An 18,842-nucleotide genomic window follows, 5' to 3' on the forward strand; every position below is an offset into this window, starting at 1 on the left:
TTTGCATCTATGTTCATCAGTGATATTGGCCTGTAGTTTTCTCTTTTTGTGGCATCTTTGTCTGGTTTTGGTATTAGGGTGATGGTGGGTTGGTGATGTACAGGGAGGCCTGGTGTGCTGCGATTCATGGTGTTGCAGAGTGGGACACGACTGAGCGACTGAACTGAACTGAACTGGCCTCATGGAATGAGTTTGGAAGTTTACCTTCCCCTGCAATTTTCTGGAAGAGTTTGAGTAGGATAGTTGTTAGCTCTTCTCTAAATTTTTGGTAGAAATCAGCTGTGAAGCCATCTGGTCCTGGGCTTTTGTTTGTTGGAAGATTTCTGATCACGGTTTCAATTTCTGTGCTTGCGATGGGTCTATTAAGATTTTCTATTTCTTCCTGGTTCAGTTTTGAAAAGTTTTACTTTTCTAAGAATTTGTCCATTTCTTCCAAGTTGTCTACTTTATTGACATACAGTTGCTGATTGTAGTCTCTTATGATCCTTTGTATTTCTGTGTTGTCAGTTGTGATTTCTCCATTTTCATTTCTAATTTTGTTCATTTGATTCTTCTCCCTTTGTTTCTTGATGAGTCTGGCTAATGGTCTGTCTTTTTTATTTATCTTCTCCAAGAACCAGCTTTTAGCTTTGTTGATTTTGCTATGGTCTCTTGTTTCTTTGGCATTTACTTCTGCCCTAATTTTTGTGATTTCTTTCCTTCTACTAACCCTGGGGTTCTTCATTTCTTTCTTTTCTAGTTCCTTTAGGTGTAGAGTTAGGTTATTTATTTGATTTCTCTCCCGTTTTTTGAGGTAGGCTTGTATTGCTATGAACCTTCCCCTTAGCACTCATTGCTTTTACTGAATCCCATAGGTTTTGGGTGGTTGTGATTTCATTTTCATTCGTTTCTATGCATATTTTGATTTCTTCTGTGATTTGCTGGTTATTCAGAAGTGTGTTGTTTAGCCTCCATATATTTGTATTTTTAATAGTTTTTTTCCTGTTCAGTTCAGTTCAGTCACTCAGTCGTGTCCGACTTTGCGGCCCCATGAATCGCAGCATGCCAGGCCTCTCTGCTCATCACCAACTCCTGGAGTTTTTCCTGTAGTTGATATCTAATCTTACTGCATTGTGATCAGAAAAGACGCTTGAGATGATTTCAATTTTTTGAATTTACCAAGGCTAGATTTATGGCCCAGGATGTGATCTACCCTGGATCTATATTTTAAAGTAATGATTATTTCATGTTACCTACCCAATTTGTTAATTCTTATAGGATTGGGAGGTATCTAGATATAAAAAATATGTAAAGTAAAGCAATTAAAATAAATAAAAAAGCAAGAAATAAAAGTATTTTATATGGTGAAAGAGTAGATTCTTTTTTTTTAAACACTTGGGAAAATAATGCTTGCTAAAGGCCTTTTCTCAACAGTTTTATAAGCACAAAGCAGTTCATGCTGGCTATGTACCTCAAACTTTTTACAAAAGATAAACTGGTAAAAAATTTTATTATCATAACCAAATATAACTAGATTTTTTATAGTGGGGACTGTTATCTTAATAATAAAGTTAAAAGTGTTTTTTTTATTCGTTTTTTAAGCCTTTAAACATATACTTCACTCCTTAAAGTTATAAATCCCTAAAAGAAACAAGTACTCTCTAATAACTCCTTTAATGATTTTTGGAAAATTCAAGTTGAAAACATCTAAGGATGAAATAAGAAACTGTAGATTTATTACTATCTACATTCTGCTTTGTAGAGACAAAAATAGAAGAATAAAACTTAAACAAAAGAAGAAAAAACCCAACAAACATACCTCATTTTGTTTCTTAGATTTAGTTAAAGTCAATTCTCATTTTTAAGTCTACATATTAAGAATCAGTTTCCCAGGAGGAAAAAAGCCCAAAACAGACTATTAAGATAAAAAGAAACTTGCTTTGCCAAGAATGTTCTAGTTCCTGAAAGTGTTTGGTTGCCTTCTGGTCTCCTTTCCAACAGTCTTTTGGCCAAGAAAAGAGCTGAGGTTTGTCTTTTAATATGGTCTTCCACCGAGGCAAGAAAGATTTAATTCTACTTTAGTACTTTAAAGAGATGAGTACAAGGATGTCAGCTTGATGATGTAAAGGGTAGGTGATTCTGGAATTCTTTAAGTTCCTTACAATTTCAATTAACCATCATTTTTTTGCTCTACTCTTAATGGCAGATGAGAATAATTAGCATAGATTTTTATGTCGCCTTGTTATCTTTCTTTCTGACTGAACAAATCTAGTTAACATCAACATTTTTTTTCTTGAAGATTGGGAATATAAGACAGTCATTGTTACCCTCTGAATTATACATAATTTGCCTTCAGATAACTGATACGCATTCCATTTTAAACTGTGATAATCTGGTTGGTTATGCAGTAAGTATGTGAACCCCAAAACTTATAAAAAAGATGTTACAAATTGGAACTCTGTTAGATGATATTCTTTCAGTTTGCCTCTTGTGTACTCTGAAGTTGCCCTCTTCCTTGTATAAATTAGTTTTTACTTTTCTTTGACATAATGACAGCTCCTTTTTCTCCTCCCCCCAAATTAAAATTAATCATAATCTTTCAAAGAGTTCTCTATTACCTTTCATTTTTGACTGACATCCTACTTGCTGCAGTCTTCAAGAAATCAATGAATATATTAACTGAAATTAGACTTGGCACCTGTCTCCAAGGAACTCAGCTCAATAGTTCTTGGTAGACTTAGATGGAATTTTTAATAACTTCAAAGGAGATATTTTAAAAAACTGTGCATTTTTGACATTAAGCCACTATAATTTATTAAAATGCATGTACATGTGGCTTTTATATGCATATGAAAAGTTAAGTATTTAATTAAATAGTTCATAATTTTATTCCAAGTCATTATAACTACTTTTCCCAATAGCCTTAAACACAAAGGTATTTCACCATTACTAACTCATCTTTTCTTATGAAACTGGGCATTCTAAAGTCATTCTTTTAAATCCATGTTTTTTCAGTTCCCAAATAAAGATTAAAGGGTATAAAAAACCAAATATGACTAGAGTTAAGAGCATTAAAACACAAAAAATCTCACAAGTCAATGACTTACGAAAAGAAACTAAATAGGTAGTTTACATAGTATTTTATAAACACAAAGAATGGTGTATTTCTTCTCATTCATAAGATTCAAATTGAGGGGCAAAGGAACTGGAAAAACATGGTGTCAAAAAAGGGAAACTATAAATATTCAGGAAATTTATTTTTTTTTTCTGTTTCTAAATTTCTGAACATTTTTTCTTTAGAGCTCCAAATAAGTAATGTACAGAAACCTCATCTCAGACTAAAAGTAATAACAATCAGATGATGAACAGAAAAGAGCTTAGTCTGAAAGGCTGAGTTGGAATCCTGATTGTACCATTTACTACCTCTATAACTTTTATCTTTTCAAGTTTCAGTTTCTATAGCTGTAACATGGGTATAATACCACCAAATCCAATAGGGTTGGTGATGATTAAAATAAAGAAGGCATGTAATATCTACACATTGTCTGGCTCATAGTAGGCATTCGATAGATTTTGTTCATGGACTTTTTCCCTTCCCTGACCCTTGCGGAAATTAAATTTGACAGATAAATCGTGTTCTCTTCACTCTCAAAGCTACTGTGGTGAGAAAACGATAGAAATAACTAAATGGAGCTATAAATCTCCTTGATCTAAAATTTTAAAGTAGATTAGTAAACAATGAAATAAAACTGGTAACAGATAAATAGAATGATGGAACTTATAAAACCCATGTGAAAGTTAAGACAGTATTAATCATTGCTATTTTCCTCTTGGCTGTGATATTTCATATTCAATGAGGGGAAAAATTACCTAAACTTCAAAAAGTAAAATTAAAAGTGTTTCATAAAAACAAAAATTGCTTCCATTTTCCAGATGTTTTAACAGAAAACTATTTCAAAATGAACGTAAGGCTTTCGGTCATTCGTTTGGGATAATCTGTTTATGTGTCTGCTGCTAAGTCACTTCAGTCATGTCCGACTCTGTGCGACCCCATAGACAGCAGCGGACCAGGCTCCGCTGTCCCTGGGATTCTCCAGGCAAGAACACTGGAGTGGGTTGCCATTTCCTTCTCCAATGTGTGAAAGTGAAAAGTGAAAGTGAAGTCGCTCAGTCGTGTCTGACTAGTAGCGACCCCATGGACTGCAGCCCACCAGGCTCCTCTGTCCATGCAATTTTCTAGGCAAGAGTACTGGAGTGGCTTGCCATTGCCTTCTCCGGTTTATGTGTCTACTATGTGCCAATTGATATACTGAAGGGTAGCGGGTACATAAAAGAAGGTGGAAGGATAACTATTAAAGGCATGGTACATACCAAGTGTTTCAGGCACACATCACTGTGTTAGTTCAGTGGGGCTGCCATAATAACATACTACCAACTGGGTGACAAACAGCAGAAATTAATTTTTTCACAGTTCTGGAGGCTGTAAGTCCAAGATCAAGGTATAGGCTGAACTGCTTTCCTCTGAAGCCTCTCTCCTTGGTTTGCAGTTGACTGTCCTCTTGCTGTCTCTTCACACGGTTGTCCCTCTGGGTAAGTACACCCCTGGTGTGTCTGTGTCTCTTTCCAAATTTCCACTCCTTATAAGGTTACCAGTAAGACAGGATTAAGGCTCACCTTAATAGCCTCATTTTAACTTAATCATAGCTATCTCCAAATTGGGTTTGGGGATTCAATACAGAAACTCTGGTGTAGGGGTGGGGAGGGACAGACACAATTCAGCTGGTAAGAAACACCATCTCACTTAGCCACCACTATGTTGTACAAAGGAGAATCTAGGCTTTGAGAGAATAAATAACTCATCACAGACAGCCAGTAAGTGGTAGAAATAAAATTTTAACCAAGGTCTCATTATGAGTCCACCAGAGCCTTTGCTCTTTCTGCTATTCATACCTCCTCAAAGAATTACACATCTAGTTAGGAAGACATAGTACCGATCCATGAAATTTTAAATATGGGGGTTATTTGTAAGGAGGCACTTATTTGGCTGATCTTGTGCCATTAAATGGAAAGAATGGACTTAAGATTAATAAACATTTTTATGTAATAAATAAGATTTTAATATGTGGTAGACTGGGTTCTTTCACAAAAGTCTGTTGGTTCCCTTACATGAGAGATTGTGGATTGTCAAACAGAAACAGTTTTGATATGTCTTCGCCCAAAGACTACAGATAATCCAAGTCAGTGTCAAATAGAAGACAGCTTTCTAGAGTAAATATCTTAGATATAACTGTCTTTTAGATCTCTTTTCTTCAGCATTTGGGTGTAGTCTATGTGAAGGTACACATGTATGAAATCCCTAATCCCTAATCTGCTTTATAACACTCTACTTCATTGGCAATCTACATGGTATGTTAGTGGGCTTTAAGCTCTCCAGCATCTCAGGATAAAAGACAAAGGTCCATGCTTTGACTCTTGAGACTCTGTCATGTGTCCAAAAACGAGTGTCAGGCTAGACTGTGGCAAAGATGGCATCTGCTCCATATTCTGATGACCCCGTACTGTTGTTTAAAGTTTGTTAAAACTGCCATTTTGACTTGTGCTTTATCTTCTAACTACATTTTATGGATGTATACTCAATGCTAAGTTGTAATTATACAACTTAATTATTATTTAATAAGTTAAATAATTTCACATCCCCAAATTATGTTATAATGTTTCCAAAGAAGACCATTTCAGGTATGCATACAAGGAGCGAAGGCATATGTCTAGAATCCTAGTACATAGGAACTCTTACACAAAAACAGCTGGACTCCTGAAAGCAGGATGTAAAACTCCCATGTGAAAGATATCTTCCTTATATCGGCAGGAAAGAAACAAAGAAAGGCAACTATGGACAAGTAACTAAAACATATGGGGGACTAAAGGAAGATAAGAATTATTTTAACAAAATCTGTTTGTACAGATAACTCTTGACTTTGACTCCCTTTTTCTGGTGATAAGAATGCGAACTTCATAAAGCTAAGTTACTTCTCTCTGCTCAACTTAGTATATAAACACTTAGTCCGAGCCACTTCTTAAGGGTCTTCATTTTTTTTTATGGGGATTCCTATGTATGTGTAAAAATCTGTATACTTTCCTCCTGTTAATCTGTCTTACATTAATTTAAGACTCAGGCCCAAGTGGAGACCCCAGGAGGATAGAGGTAAAATTTTGTGCCTCCTGCATTATATATAAAATAAATAAATACTTACCAAGTATTACAGGGGCTACAAGATACTCTTGAAGGAGATTGAATCGTGGAGAACCATTACTTTGTTATTTTAAGGTACACTCCTTAAATATTAATTATACTATTTCCCAAAAAAAAAGTGTGAAAGCACATTCTAAAGTTAGATCTGATTTTTAGTATGATCTATTCTTCTGCTTCTCTTCTAGAGAATGAATATTAAACACTGTTCTGATCAATAATGGGAATTCAGTTAGGATTTTTCAAACTGTCTCAACTGAGGTAAGTAGGTGGAAGAGGTGGGAGTACTATATTAGAATCTCGGGGGAAAGATGGGAGAGCAGATAGAGAAGTAATACTCAGAGTTTAAAAACAAAGCAGCACTTTTCTCCAATACTTTTATGTGTTTTTAGTCACAGAATTTAATGTTTTAAAATTTCAAATAACATTAAAAGCAGGACATATGTTAACCCAAAAAAGGGGGTGGAGAAACACCAGCATAAGGGAATTTTTTAAAATCTGAGGAAATCAGAGACTTCATTTTTTTGTCCTCAAACAAAAATGCATACAAAAGGCATTTAATGCATATTTTGAACCAAACAGACTCAGGAGTCAACTAATCCAAAAGTACTTAATTCAACAAATACAGGCACATAAAAAGGTAATAATACTCTTACAGAGTTGTGTCCAGGAACTGAATACCATGACGGTCTAAACTTCAAGTGGAAAAGTAAATCCTCAAACCCAGTATGACACCTTTGTAACTCTGAGTACATATATCTTTATTTCTGACCTTTTATGTTTCCAGCTGTTATTACCTTTGTAAACTTTCATAGAAAGAGCTCCTTGTTATCCTCCCTGCCTTCATCCCCTGGTGCCTTAAGCATACATGCTCAGGTTGAGAACTGCTCTGACTCCTGAATTTCTTTTTCCTCAAGCTGAGCATCCAGAGAAAACTAAGGTTTTCAATTTAGACTTCTTGGGCTTTCAGTCCTAGAATCATATTATTTCCTACTTGCTGTCAGGCTACAGATCACTAAATAAGGTTCAAACCAATCAGTTCTCATGGTTGGAGGTAGATAAAAAGAATACCTATAGTGCAGGCCCCTCCCAGCCCAGAGGTTCTTCGTGGGTACATGATGGACAGTGTCCTGAAGTCCAAGAAATACCTACCTCCAGCTTCAGAACATCATGCTGCAGTTTACGCTGAAATTCAAGGAAGTTTTTGATTGTCAGCTTCCCCTTGAGATCAGCTCCAAAGAAGTAGGTTGTGAGGGCTGAACACAAGCCGGACTTGAGGGTGTTACCAGTTGTAGGACGATCTCTGTGACGCATTCCCATGCTGGTTTGGGAGCGAATAATGCTCTGAACCTAATGGAGAAGCAAACCCCAGTCCAGAAAAATATTACAAGGTAGAAAATGTAGAAAAGTAAGAGTAATAACAATCAACTAGTTACTATCTGCCTACACTGTGCTACAATTCTCTTTTAATGCTCTCAACAATCCTGTGAGATAAGTCCAACCAATGATTATCCTCATTTTACAGATGAGGAATTCGAGGTATGCTATAAGTAACTTGCTTGGAGTCAAGTAACCAGCAAGTAATAGAACTGGTAACACACATGCCTGACACCTTTATAATTGGGATGCTCTTAAAAATCTCTCTTGATAAAAAAGTATGCATTTGTTTTAGGCTCAAATCCTCACACGCAACACTAAAATAATCATCAACCTCACAGTAATACCTTCCATATCTCAGGAGAATTTTAAAAATTTCACACTTCTACTATTGACTCTCCAGTTGTAACGAGAGGCAGTTCAGCCAAAAGCAAATGCTTGAGGTAACACATTAATTAGAATGATAATGCGAAATATAAAGTTGGTACGGAACAATTCTCCAAGAGAAGATGGGGAATTAATCTTTGAGAAATTTTAAATGAGATTTTGAGAAAGAATAATTTTGGGGGCTAGCAACCATGGCCTAACTATTGATATACAAAATGAGCTTTTTGATGCAAGTCTATGATTGCTATAGCATTTTTCCCCCTGCTGGTTCCTCCAGTCTTTTCTACCTCTTTACAAGCTAATAAAAACAACTATTCAGAATAAAATTGTGACATGTAAAGACAGATAAAGTTATATTATATAAATAATATATATAGCCTTGTGAATAATTATTTTTAAATTGCTAAATTAGAAAAGCATAATATTTAAAAACTTAAGATTTGTAACAATGGATTTACTTATTTAAATGTCTTTTATTTATTTTATTTATTACCTATGACCATACAAAAGACTTACTTAACACAACTGAATAGTCCCTGGCTCTAAAAGGTAAAAGAAGTATAATGGAAAGACATGTGATGAGGAATCAGGAAACATGGGGTCTAATTATGTTGCTCTGCAGTATAAGCACAATTTATATAGGTCACTTAAATTCTTTGGGCCTTAGTTTTCTCACTGGAAAAGTTCATGGTTAGAGGACACTGTCTCTAATTTTCCTTATAACTATAAGTTAATATCATAAATGCTTCTGATTATGATTTTTTTCTGGGTTCATGTTTTATCAAGTGAATAAGACTGATGTTTGTTTTTCATGCACATGGAGATTTAAAAGATGGATTTTCAAATTAATTACATTGAAGATTTTTAGACTTCAAATTGAAATATAGGATAATCAGTGCAGTGCTGCTTATATTTGAAGGCAATACACAATTCACTTTTTCTGCCTAGCTGTGAGAACTGAAGAATTTTTTAGTAGCAGTGAATCAATATTGAGTACCACTGTCAGGACCTGTCATGATTTAAATTTTGCCTGTGCTATAATATTGTAGCTTATACATTTCCTATGGTGGAAACTGTATGTTTGCTTCAAAAGTGTGGTGCTGAGAGTCTGTGTGAAAATTTCATCCCCTTTCTCTGTCTCACAACTGACAGGTATTATTTCTCATCAGTTCAGTTCACTCCAGTCGCTCAGTCATGTCCGACTCTTTGCGACCCCATGAATTGCAGCATGCCAGGCCTCCCTGTCCATCATCAACTTCTGGAGTTCACCCAAACTCATGTGCATCGAGTCGGTGATGCCATCCAGTCATCTCATCCTCTGTCGTCCCCTTCTCCTCCTGCCCCCAATCCCTCCCAGCATCAGTCTTTTCCAGTGAGTCAACTCTTCGCATGAGGTGGCCAAGGTATTGGAGTTTCAGCTTTAGCATCAGTCCTTCCAATGAACACCCAGGACTGGTCTCCTTTAGGATGGACTGGGTAGATCTCCTTGCAGTCTGAGGGACTCTCAAGAGTCTTCTCCAACACCACAGTTCAAAAGGATCAATTCTTCGGCACTCAGCCTTCTTCACAGTCCAACTCTCACATCCATATATGACCACGGGGAAAACCATAGCCTTGACTAGACAGACCTTTGTTGGCAAAGTAATGTCTCTGCTTTTTAATATGTTATCTAGGTTGGTCATAACTTTCCTTCCAAGGAGTAAGTGTCTTTTAATTTCATGGCTGCAATCACCATCTGCAGTGATTTTGGAGCCCAAAAAAATTAAGTCTGACACTGTTTTCACTGTTTTTCCATCTATTTCCCATGAAGTGATGGGACCAGATGCCATGGGCTTTAAGCCAACCTTTTCACTCTCCTCTTTCACTTTCATCAAGAGGCTCTTTAGTTCCTCTTCACTTTCTGCCATAAGGGTGGTGTCATCTGCATATCTGAGGTTGTTGATGTTTCTCCCAGCAATCTTAATTCCAGCTTGTTCTTCATTCAGCCCAGCATTTCGCATGATGTACTCTGCATGTAAGTTAAATAAGCAGGGTGACAATATACAGCCTTGACAAACTCCTTTTCATATTTGGAACCAGTCTGTTGTTTCATGTCCAGTTCTAACTGTTGCTTCCTGACCTGCATATAGGTTTCTCAAGAGGCAGGTCAGGTGGTCTGGTATTCCCATCTCTTTCAGAATTTTCCAGTTTTTTGTGATCCACACATGTCAAAAAATTATTTCTCATACTTTAATACTAAAGAAATTTCTGTCATGGCCTGGGTGAAAGTAGCCCTGACAGTTATGAGTTTTTTTAAAAAAAAATCTTTAGGTTAGTTCTATTTTATGATCTGCTATGAAATGGGTTAAAGAAAATGATCCATGTGGACGAAAGATCAAAGAAAGCTCACACTTTATTTAGAGTTGAGGAATGCTTTTTATTTTATTTTTTATTATTTATTTATTTTAGCTGCACCACACAGCATGTGGGATCTTCTCTGACCCCTTAGGAGCAGGGATTGAACCCATTCCTCCTGTGGTGGGAGTGCAGAGTTCTAAGCACTGGACCACCAGGCAAGTCTGAGTAATGCTTTTTAGTAATTTATGTTTACGCACGATGAAACTGACTTTCGAAAACGATGAATGAAAGAGTAACATTAGGTATTAGTTTGCCTCATGCCACCTTCACTTGGAAGACACATAATGACGAAATGTGTGTGTCTTCATATTGGTCTGTTTAACTTTTTAAAATAAGCTTGACAAACATACTGTCAAGAAAACACCTATTTAGCTAGAAACTAAATCAAAGTTTGAATGATTGAAAACTTAGTGCATTTTCAACCTAATGAATTATTATATTGCCGAAAAATGTAAAACACAGAAAGATGAAGTTGAGAAGCTTCTAATAAGAGGTATTCATCCCTGAGTCACATTATAATTATTTTCCTTTGTCGAAAGAGTTTTTACATCAAAATTTCTTGTGATCAATATTACAAGTTGCATCAGCTTAACACATCCAGTTATCAGGGGATCATATTAGATGAAATTTATATTCCCTTCTCTGTCAGGTGAACAGAATGGTGAAGTGATTGCTACAAGTCAATCAGCCTATCAACAGCAATGCCAAAAATATTGGTGAGGATGTGCAGAAAAGGGAACTCTCATGCACTACTGGTGGGAACGTAAACTGGTGTAGCCACTATGGAAAAGAGCATGAAAGTTTCACAAACATTAAGACCAGAACTACCATATTCAGCAATTCCACTTCTGAGTATTTATCCGAGGGAACCCAAATCACTGTGTCCAACAGATATCTTCAGCTCCCCACTATATTCACTGCATTATTATTTACAATAGCCAGGACATGGAAACCACTTAAGTGTCCCACTGGCAGATGAAGAATACAGAAAATATCACACACATACACACTCACACAAGGCAATGTTATTCAGACAAAATAAAAGAAGGAAATTTTGCCATTTGTGACAACATGGATAAACACTGAGGACATTATGCTAAATAAAATGTCAGACAAAGGCAAATACTATCTGATCTCACTTATATGCGGAATCCAAAAAACAGCTGACCTCATAGACATAGAGAACAGATCGTTGGTTGCCAGAAGCAAGGGGTCGAGGGTGGGGAAAAGGAATGAAGGTGGTCTAAAGGTATAAACTTCTAGTTATAAGATAAACAAGCCTTGGGGATGTAAGCATGGAGACTACAGTTAACAAAACAAAATTGTGCATTTGAAAGTTGCTAAGAGAGTAGATCTTAAAAAGTTCTCATCACAAGAAAAAAAATTATAACTGTGTGACGGTGAATATTAACTAATCTTATTGTAGTAACATTGAAAAAACATATATGTAAAATCATTTACTAAAACTAATACAATAAGTTAACTATATCTCAATAAAAAATAAAATTTAAGATACCAAAATAAGTTCTATTTACAATCATTTGAGGCCACCCAGTACTATCAGTAAAGTGCAGAATTACAGAAAACTGAAGGTATGAGATGTACATAGCTTGCAAATTGAATAAATATCTACAGGTATTTTGAAATATTTGTCTCTGTGTATTTCTTACTTAAAGATACACTATACCTGATACTTTCTCCTACTTCCTTTTTGCCCCTTTACTCATTTTGAATACAAAAGTATTTTCTTGCACATATATATTTTTTCCTGTTTTGAAAACACTTCTATTAATCATAATAATTATACTTGGAGAGGTACCATGACCCGCCAAGGACAGAATTTTGATGAAAATGTAATCTCTTCCTAGAATTCAGAAGAAACTATATATTTATAGCTTTCCCTGGTGGCTCTGATGGTAAAGAATCTGCCTGCAATGCAGGAGACCCGAGTTCAATCCCTGGGTCAGGAAGATATCACCTGGAGAAGGGAATGGCTACCCACTCTGGTATTCTTGCCTGGGGAATCCCATGAGAAGAAGAGCCTGGTGGGCTACAGTCCATGGTGTTGCAAAGAACTGGACACAATGAGTGACGAAGCACAGCACAGCACATACATTTGTGGCTAGAACCTGCTACAGTAAAAGGTATGGTATCATTTTTCCTTCCCTCATAGAAATCCTTTCAGAGCATATGTCATACATCCTTGTATTCTGGAACTTCCTGGCACAAAGAAGCTATTTAATAAATACTGACTGAATATATGATTGAAGAGCCATAACTTAACCTCTCAACACTAGAGTCTAATTCATGTTGGGGAATTAGAGCAACCTTGACCTGAATCATATGCTGAAATAATTCCTTACATTTAGAGTAAAAACAAACAAAAAACCCTCGCCTATTATAAGTGGAGATAATTCTGAAAAATGATACTCTAGGTACTTCAAAAATTGGATAGCATCAGAATATACTATCAAGGCCAAAGTAACTACAAGCCACATGAAAATGTGTTAAACATTAATGTATTTAATGGAAATTTCCAGGAAAACTTGCCTGTTCAAACTCTTCCATGTCTACTTCTCCATCTCCATTCAAGTCAAACATCTTGAAGGCAATTTCAAAATTTCTCTGAGGAGCTGTAAGTTAGGAAGGAAGGAAGACAGGAGGGAAGGAGAAAGGAAAGAGAAAAATATTTAGAAGGTATTGACCAAAAATAAAAAATCATTGCTTTTTAAGAAAAAAGGATGGTTAAACATTAAAATGTAACTTCAAGTCAAAGAATGCCATTACATTTATCTTGATTAACCTTTTAGCAACAGTTCTTACAACCAAGAGAATTTAACCATGGCCTTTAGATAGTACTTATCTTTCTTTGTGTTTCAACACTCTCTTAAATACTTTACTTTCTTAGAAACCACCTTCTCTTAATTGAGTAACATTAACTGTGGTGCTGGAGAAGACTCTTGAGAGTCCCTTGGACTGCAAGGAGATCCAATCAGTCCATTCTAGAGGAGATCAATCCTGGGTGTTCATTGGAAGGACTGATGCTAAAACTGAAACTGCAATACTTCGGTCACCTCATGCGACGAGTTGACTCACTGGAAAAGACTCTGATGCTGGGAGGGATTGGGGGCGGGAGGAGACGGGACGACAGAGAATGAGATGGATGGATGGTATCACCAACTCGATGGACATGAGTTTGAGTGAACTCCGGGAGTTGGTGATGGACAGGGAGGCCTGGCGTGCTGTGATTCATGGGGTCGCAAAGAGTCGGACACGACTGAGCGACTGAACTGAACTGAATGTTGTTCTGTTACTTAAATACAGTGTTATTTATCTGGACATGAAAGTCTATTTGGGGTGAGATATACTGCTGCAAAGTAAAAAGCGGAAACTATCTTTGTCTTGCCTTTTTAAAACAAGCTAGCTTTCTACCTTGTTCTTTCTAGTCTCTCCATAGTAAGTACAATCAGGAGTTCAGTGGATATCACTCTGCCAACGGTTATTATCGACACTTTATTGATACCATTCTCCTCAATGTCACTATAGCTCTGCGGTAAAGCAGAAAAGCACACTGTCAGCTACCCAGCCCCCTATTTTAATTGTGTCAGCTTGATAACATAAATTACTGAGTAAAGTACACTTAAATTTTTAAAAATCAAAATGAAAAATGCAAACCTTGAGAAGACAGTATATTTTTTTCCCTTAAGTGAATGGTGAAAGTGTTTCAAGACTTCTTTAATGTCCCCAGATCAATCAAAATACAATTATTATATTTGTATATTAGGATAAAATATAAATTCAACAGCCCTCCTCTCCTTCCTTACCATGCTAAATATTCTAGTAAAGAAAACTAGGGACTTCACTGGTGGTCCAGCGGTTAGGACTTGGCTCTGTCACTGAAGACAGGCTCAATGAACCAGGCTCAATCCCCAGTTGGGGAGCTAAGATCCCGCAAGCTATGTGGCATGGCCAAAAAAAGGAAAACTAAGTCACTTTCTTCGGTGCTTCAAATTATATAGCTATAGAAAATAAAACTTCCTATATATATCCTAATACTACTGAATTAAATTTTCAGTTAATATCACTTTTAATTAAAAAAATTAAAGACAATACGTAGACAAAAAAGTAAACAAGGGCTTAATATATTATGCATTACTGTACACAGTTCATATTCCTGTCTTGCGCATTAATTTGTCAGTATTAATCCTTTCTAAGCTTAAATTCCATTTTCAGCTAGCTAGCCTACTAGGTGGGTAAGCTTCTGGTTTTCAGTTGCCTGGGTGAATCATATGCTTCTCAGTTTCAAACTGCCTGCTTCACTTGATAATGGCTTCCAACAGGTTTGCTTTTCTTAGGCCACCAGTATGACTGCTGAGAAGGATGCAGGGCAAGGGGACAGGGATTAGATTTTTGTATATTTATTGTCACTTCTTAAATTATTCCCATTTATCTGGATGCTATCTTTTACTGAAGAGTTACTATGCGCCAAGCACTGAACTGGATAATTTTAAGCTGTTTCCTAATTTTGTACTCTCAATCCTGAAATTATTTCTTTCTTAATTTTTTTTTAAACAGTAGGATGTTGGGGCTCCAAGTCACTAAATGATTCGCTCAAAATCACACAGCTAATAGGCAACAAACAGAACTGGTAAATGACTGAGGTCAACAATGACTTCAAAGCCCATAAACTATTCATTATGTTCCACAGCCTCCAATGTGAAAATTGTGGTTCTTACAATAATAAACACATACTCTTCATTCTGGTATGCTCCAACTTAGAAATAAAACAACAAAACATGACTCACTGGTTATGTCAGTCTCTGAAATAGCTTAGAGTTTCAAGTTTCATCTAAAGGACATTCCTGATATCAAAGAAACATTACATGTGCAATGCTCAGTAGTTTAAGCTTAGTTGCAATCATAGGCATAGGCAACATCAGATTCTGTAATGGGTTTGTCATGTTTTTTAAAAAATTCTTTTATTTTTTATTTATTTTTAAATTTATTTATTTTAATTGGAGGCTAATTACTTTACATTCAGTTCAGTTCAGTTCAGTCGCTCAGTCGTGTCTGACTCTTTGCGACCCCATGAATCATAGCACGCCAGGCCTCCCTGTCCATCACCAACTCCTGGAATTCACTCAAACTCATGTCTATCGAGTCAGTGATGCCATCCAGCCATCTCATTCTCTGACATCCCCTTCTCCTCCTGCCCTCAATCCCTCCCAGCATCAGTCTTTTCCAGTAAGTCAACTCTTCGCATGAGGTGGCCAAAGTATTGGAGTTTCAGCTTTAGCATCAGTCCTTCCAATGAACACCCAGGACTGATCTCCTTTAGAATGGACTGGTTGGATCTTCTTGCAGTCCAAGGGACCCTCAAGAGTCTTCTCCAACACCACAGTTCAAAAGCATCAATTCTTCGGTGATCAGCTTTCTTCACAGTCCAACATCCATATATAACCACTGGAAAAACCACAGCCTTGACTAGACAGACCTTGGTTGGCAAAGTAATGTCTGCTTTTTAATATGCTATCTAGGTTGGTCATAACTTTCCTTCCAAGGAGTAAGCGTCTTTTAATTTCATGGCTGCAATCAGCATCCGCAGTGATTTTGGAGCCCAAAAAAATAAAGTCCGACACTGTTTCCACTATTTCCCCAACTATTTCCAATGAAGTGATGGGACCAGATGCCATTATTGTATTGGTTTTGCCATACATTGACATGAATCTGCCCCAGGTGTACATTGTTCTGAATATAAATTCTGTTCTTTCCTATTGTCTCACAAACTTAGCTCACTTCACTCACATATTTTATTTACCTAATCCTTGTAGATACTTGAAATTTTAACTGCAGACACTGTGAGGCCACTGAAAGTTTTAAGTAGGGGAGTGCCACAATCACACAGGCATTTTAAAAAGAACTTCTCTGGCTACAGTATGAAGAATGTACTGGAAAACAAAATTCAGTCTCAGAGAACATCATAAAAGCTCCTGAAACTTGAAAATGTGAATTGAGGTGATAGCAGTGGTCATGGAGAGAAAAGAACAAATTTGAAATTAAGGAGGCAGAAAGCATATAACTTAATGATTAATTAGATGTGATGAACAGAGAGTAAAAAAGGCTGACAGCATGACTGGCTTAGGCTACCAGGTAGCTTACATATCATTAACCTAGAGAAAAAGACAATGTAAAAGATTTGAGGAAAAAATGATTTCAGACAAGATTGCTGAATTCAAGGAGTCCACAGCATATTCTGATGAAAATGTTCAGGAGATAGCTGGAAATATGGGTCTAAAGCTTAGAAGAGAAAGCTTAAAGCTAGTAGTCATATTAGCATAAATAGATACACACCTCCATATGCATGCTCAGTCGTGTCTGACTCTTTGTGATCCTATGGACTGTAGCCCACCAGGCTCCTCCATCCATGGGATTATCCTGGCAAGAATAATGGAGTGGGTTGCCATGCCCTCCTCCAGGGGATCTTCCCAATCCAAGGATCGAACACACACCTCCTGCACTGCAGGCAGATTCTTATCCACTTAGCCACCCAGTTAGCTTGAAAGACCTAAAATGAAGATGTCCAAGGAGAACTGAAGATTGAAGAGAAGTGTATGGAAAGGATAGAAAATACGTGGAAGCTAATATTTATGGTGAAAGTAAAAAGAGAGGGAGCAGTGACAAAGTGGTATCACACCACCACAAGAAATGTGGTTCAAAGTGGATAGAAATAGGGGAAGATTTGGCCAGAAGCACTCAAAGGGTTGCTATTCATGAATTACAGCAGCATTCTCATTCCTGTCTTCACTGATTACACAGACAACACAGAGCTTTTAACATTTTAGGTTTATCATGATCTTCTATTCCTACTGTCTTATGAGTTCTGTGATGGCATACGCACAGGCATTTAAATGACTGAATGAGTTATTCTGGCAACACATACTTAATACGGTCTCCTACAACTAAGGTTAAATTCACATTACCAAACAAAGAACATCTTGTACTGCTTGAGGTTTCTTTTTTTCCTGGCTTACTCTCAAACACAGTATTTGCTTTACGTGGAACGACTTTAAGAGTATTTATTCAAGAATATGCGTCGACACTCTCAGGCTGAGCTCTTGTGCCCTGGTCACTGATACAGCATGTCAGGACAGCAGCCGTGCACGTTCTGATCTCATTTAGGCCTTAGTAGTCTATCACGCAATGGCAAGCCACTCCAGTACTCTTGCCTAGAAAATCCCATGGATGGAGGAGCCTGGTAGGCTATAGTCCATGGGGTCGCTAAGGGTCAGACACGACTGAGCGACTTCACTTTCATTTTTCACTTTCACACATTGGAGAAGGAAATGGCAACCCACTCCAGTGTTCTTGCCTGGAGAATCCCAGGGACGGGGGAGCCTGGTGGGCTTCCGTCTATGGGGTCACACAGAGTCGGACACGACTGAAGTGACTTAGCAGCAGCAGCAGCAGTCTATCATGCAAGGTCCTTCCAGTAGTTCTCTCAGCCTATTCAATCTTCATTTGCTGATCATATCAAAGCACTCAAGACAAACAAGCATAAAACCAGCTTGCCTTAAGTGAAACATGCTACACAGGAATAAGCTGCTATGCAATTTTCTTGTACTCTCTTGTCTCCCTTTGAAAGTAGACTTCAGAGTAATTTTGTAATCCAGCTGCTCCGGAAAGCTAAAAGTATCTTGAGTTTACATTAATTCACAACCTATTGCCATAAAAAGGTAGAGAGAGGGGAATTCTTTTGAATTTCAGGCTACTTGTACAATGAACAGTGAAACTTCACCCCACCTGTCCTTGTGTTAATGGTTCAATCTATTTTCTGTACAGCAATACCTAAAATAATCATATGTTGGGACTGATTAAAACAATGAGATTCTATACAAAGTTCATCACTCTACATCTTTTACCTATAATTCCATGATAGTTTTTGCTACAAGTAAATGGAGATACATTAGATCTTGTTCTAGTGTAGAATAAAACATTTTTATGTTATTCTATCATCAACAATAATGACAATAGTAATAACAACTCTAGATTTGTTCAAAGTACAGTAGATTTTTCTATACTGTTTTAGTAATAAGTAAAAAAACCATGTTTTTCTGTGTATGTAAGTCAAATAATCAGATAGCAACAACATTAGCTGTCTCAAGATTCTCATGACTGTTTCACTTACTTTTTTTTAAATAGAAAATGCAAAAGACCTGGGCTCTAATTCTGACTTTTCCAATCTAGTGACTTATTATGACTTAAATTCTTTTTTGGTAGTACTGATGGAATGAACAAAAAAAACTGAATAGGTTACATTCTAAACAAGTTTCTTATTTTCTATTAGCTTGGTTCTCCTACTGCAAAATTCCCACCTTACTATTCCTGTTGTAAGATGATACATAGGACAAATGAGGTAATTAATATGCAATATCAGAGAACTCTGAGTGAGGAGAAA

The 18,842-nt window shown here is 36.8% G+C and overlaps 1 protein-coding gene across 5 annotated transcripts in view; it reads right to left on the reverse strand.

Moving 5' to 3' along the window:
- MICU1 (mitochondrial calcium uptake 1) overlaps positions 1 to 18,842 on the reverse strand; it is a 239,419-nt gene that overhangs the window by 92,674 nt on the left and 127,903 nt on the right. For all 5 annotated transcript variants that reach the window (XM_055425497.2, XM_088841962.1, XM_088841958.1 and 2 more), the window contains 2 exons: positions 12,938 to 13,020; positions 7,379 to 7,576 (listed from right to left, as the gene is read on the reverse strand). In XM_055425497.2, coding sequence (XP_055281472.1) covers positions 7,379 to 7,576; positions 12,938 to 13,020 — 281 coding nt within the window. The remainder of the gene's footprint in view (positions 1 to 7,378; positions 7,577 to 12,937; positions 13,021 to 18,842) is intronic.

This window comes from Moschus berezovskii, chromosome 12, assembly GCF_049115385.1.
Source record: "Moschus berezovskii isolate FMDL1 chromosome 12, NW_MosBer_1.0, whole genome shotgun sequence".
Lineage (NCBI taxonomy): Eukaryota > Metazoa > Chordata > Mammalia > Artiodactyla > Moschidae > Moschus > Moschus berezovskii.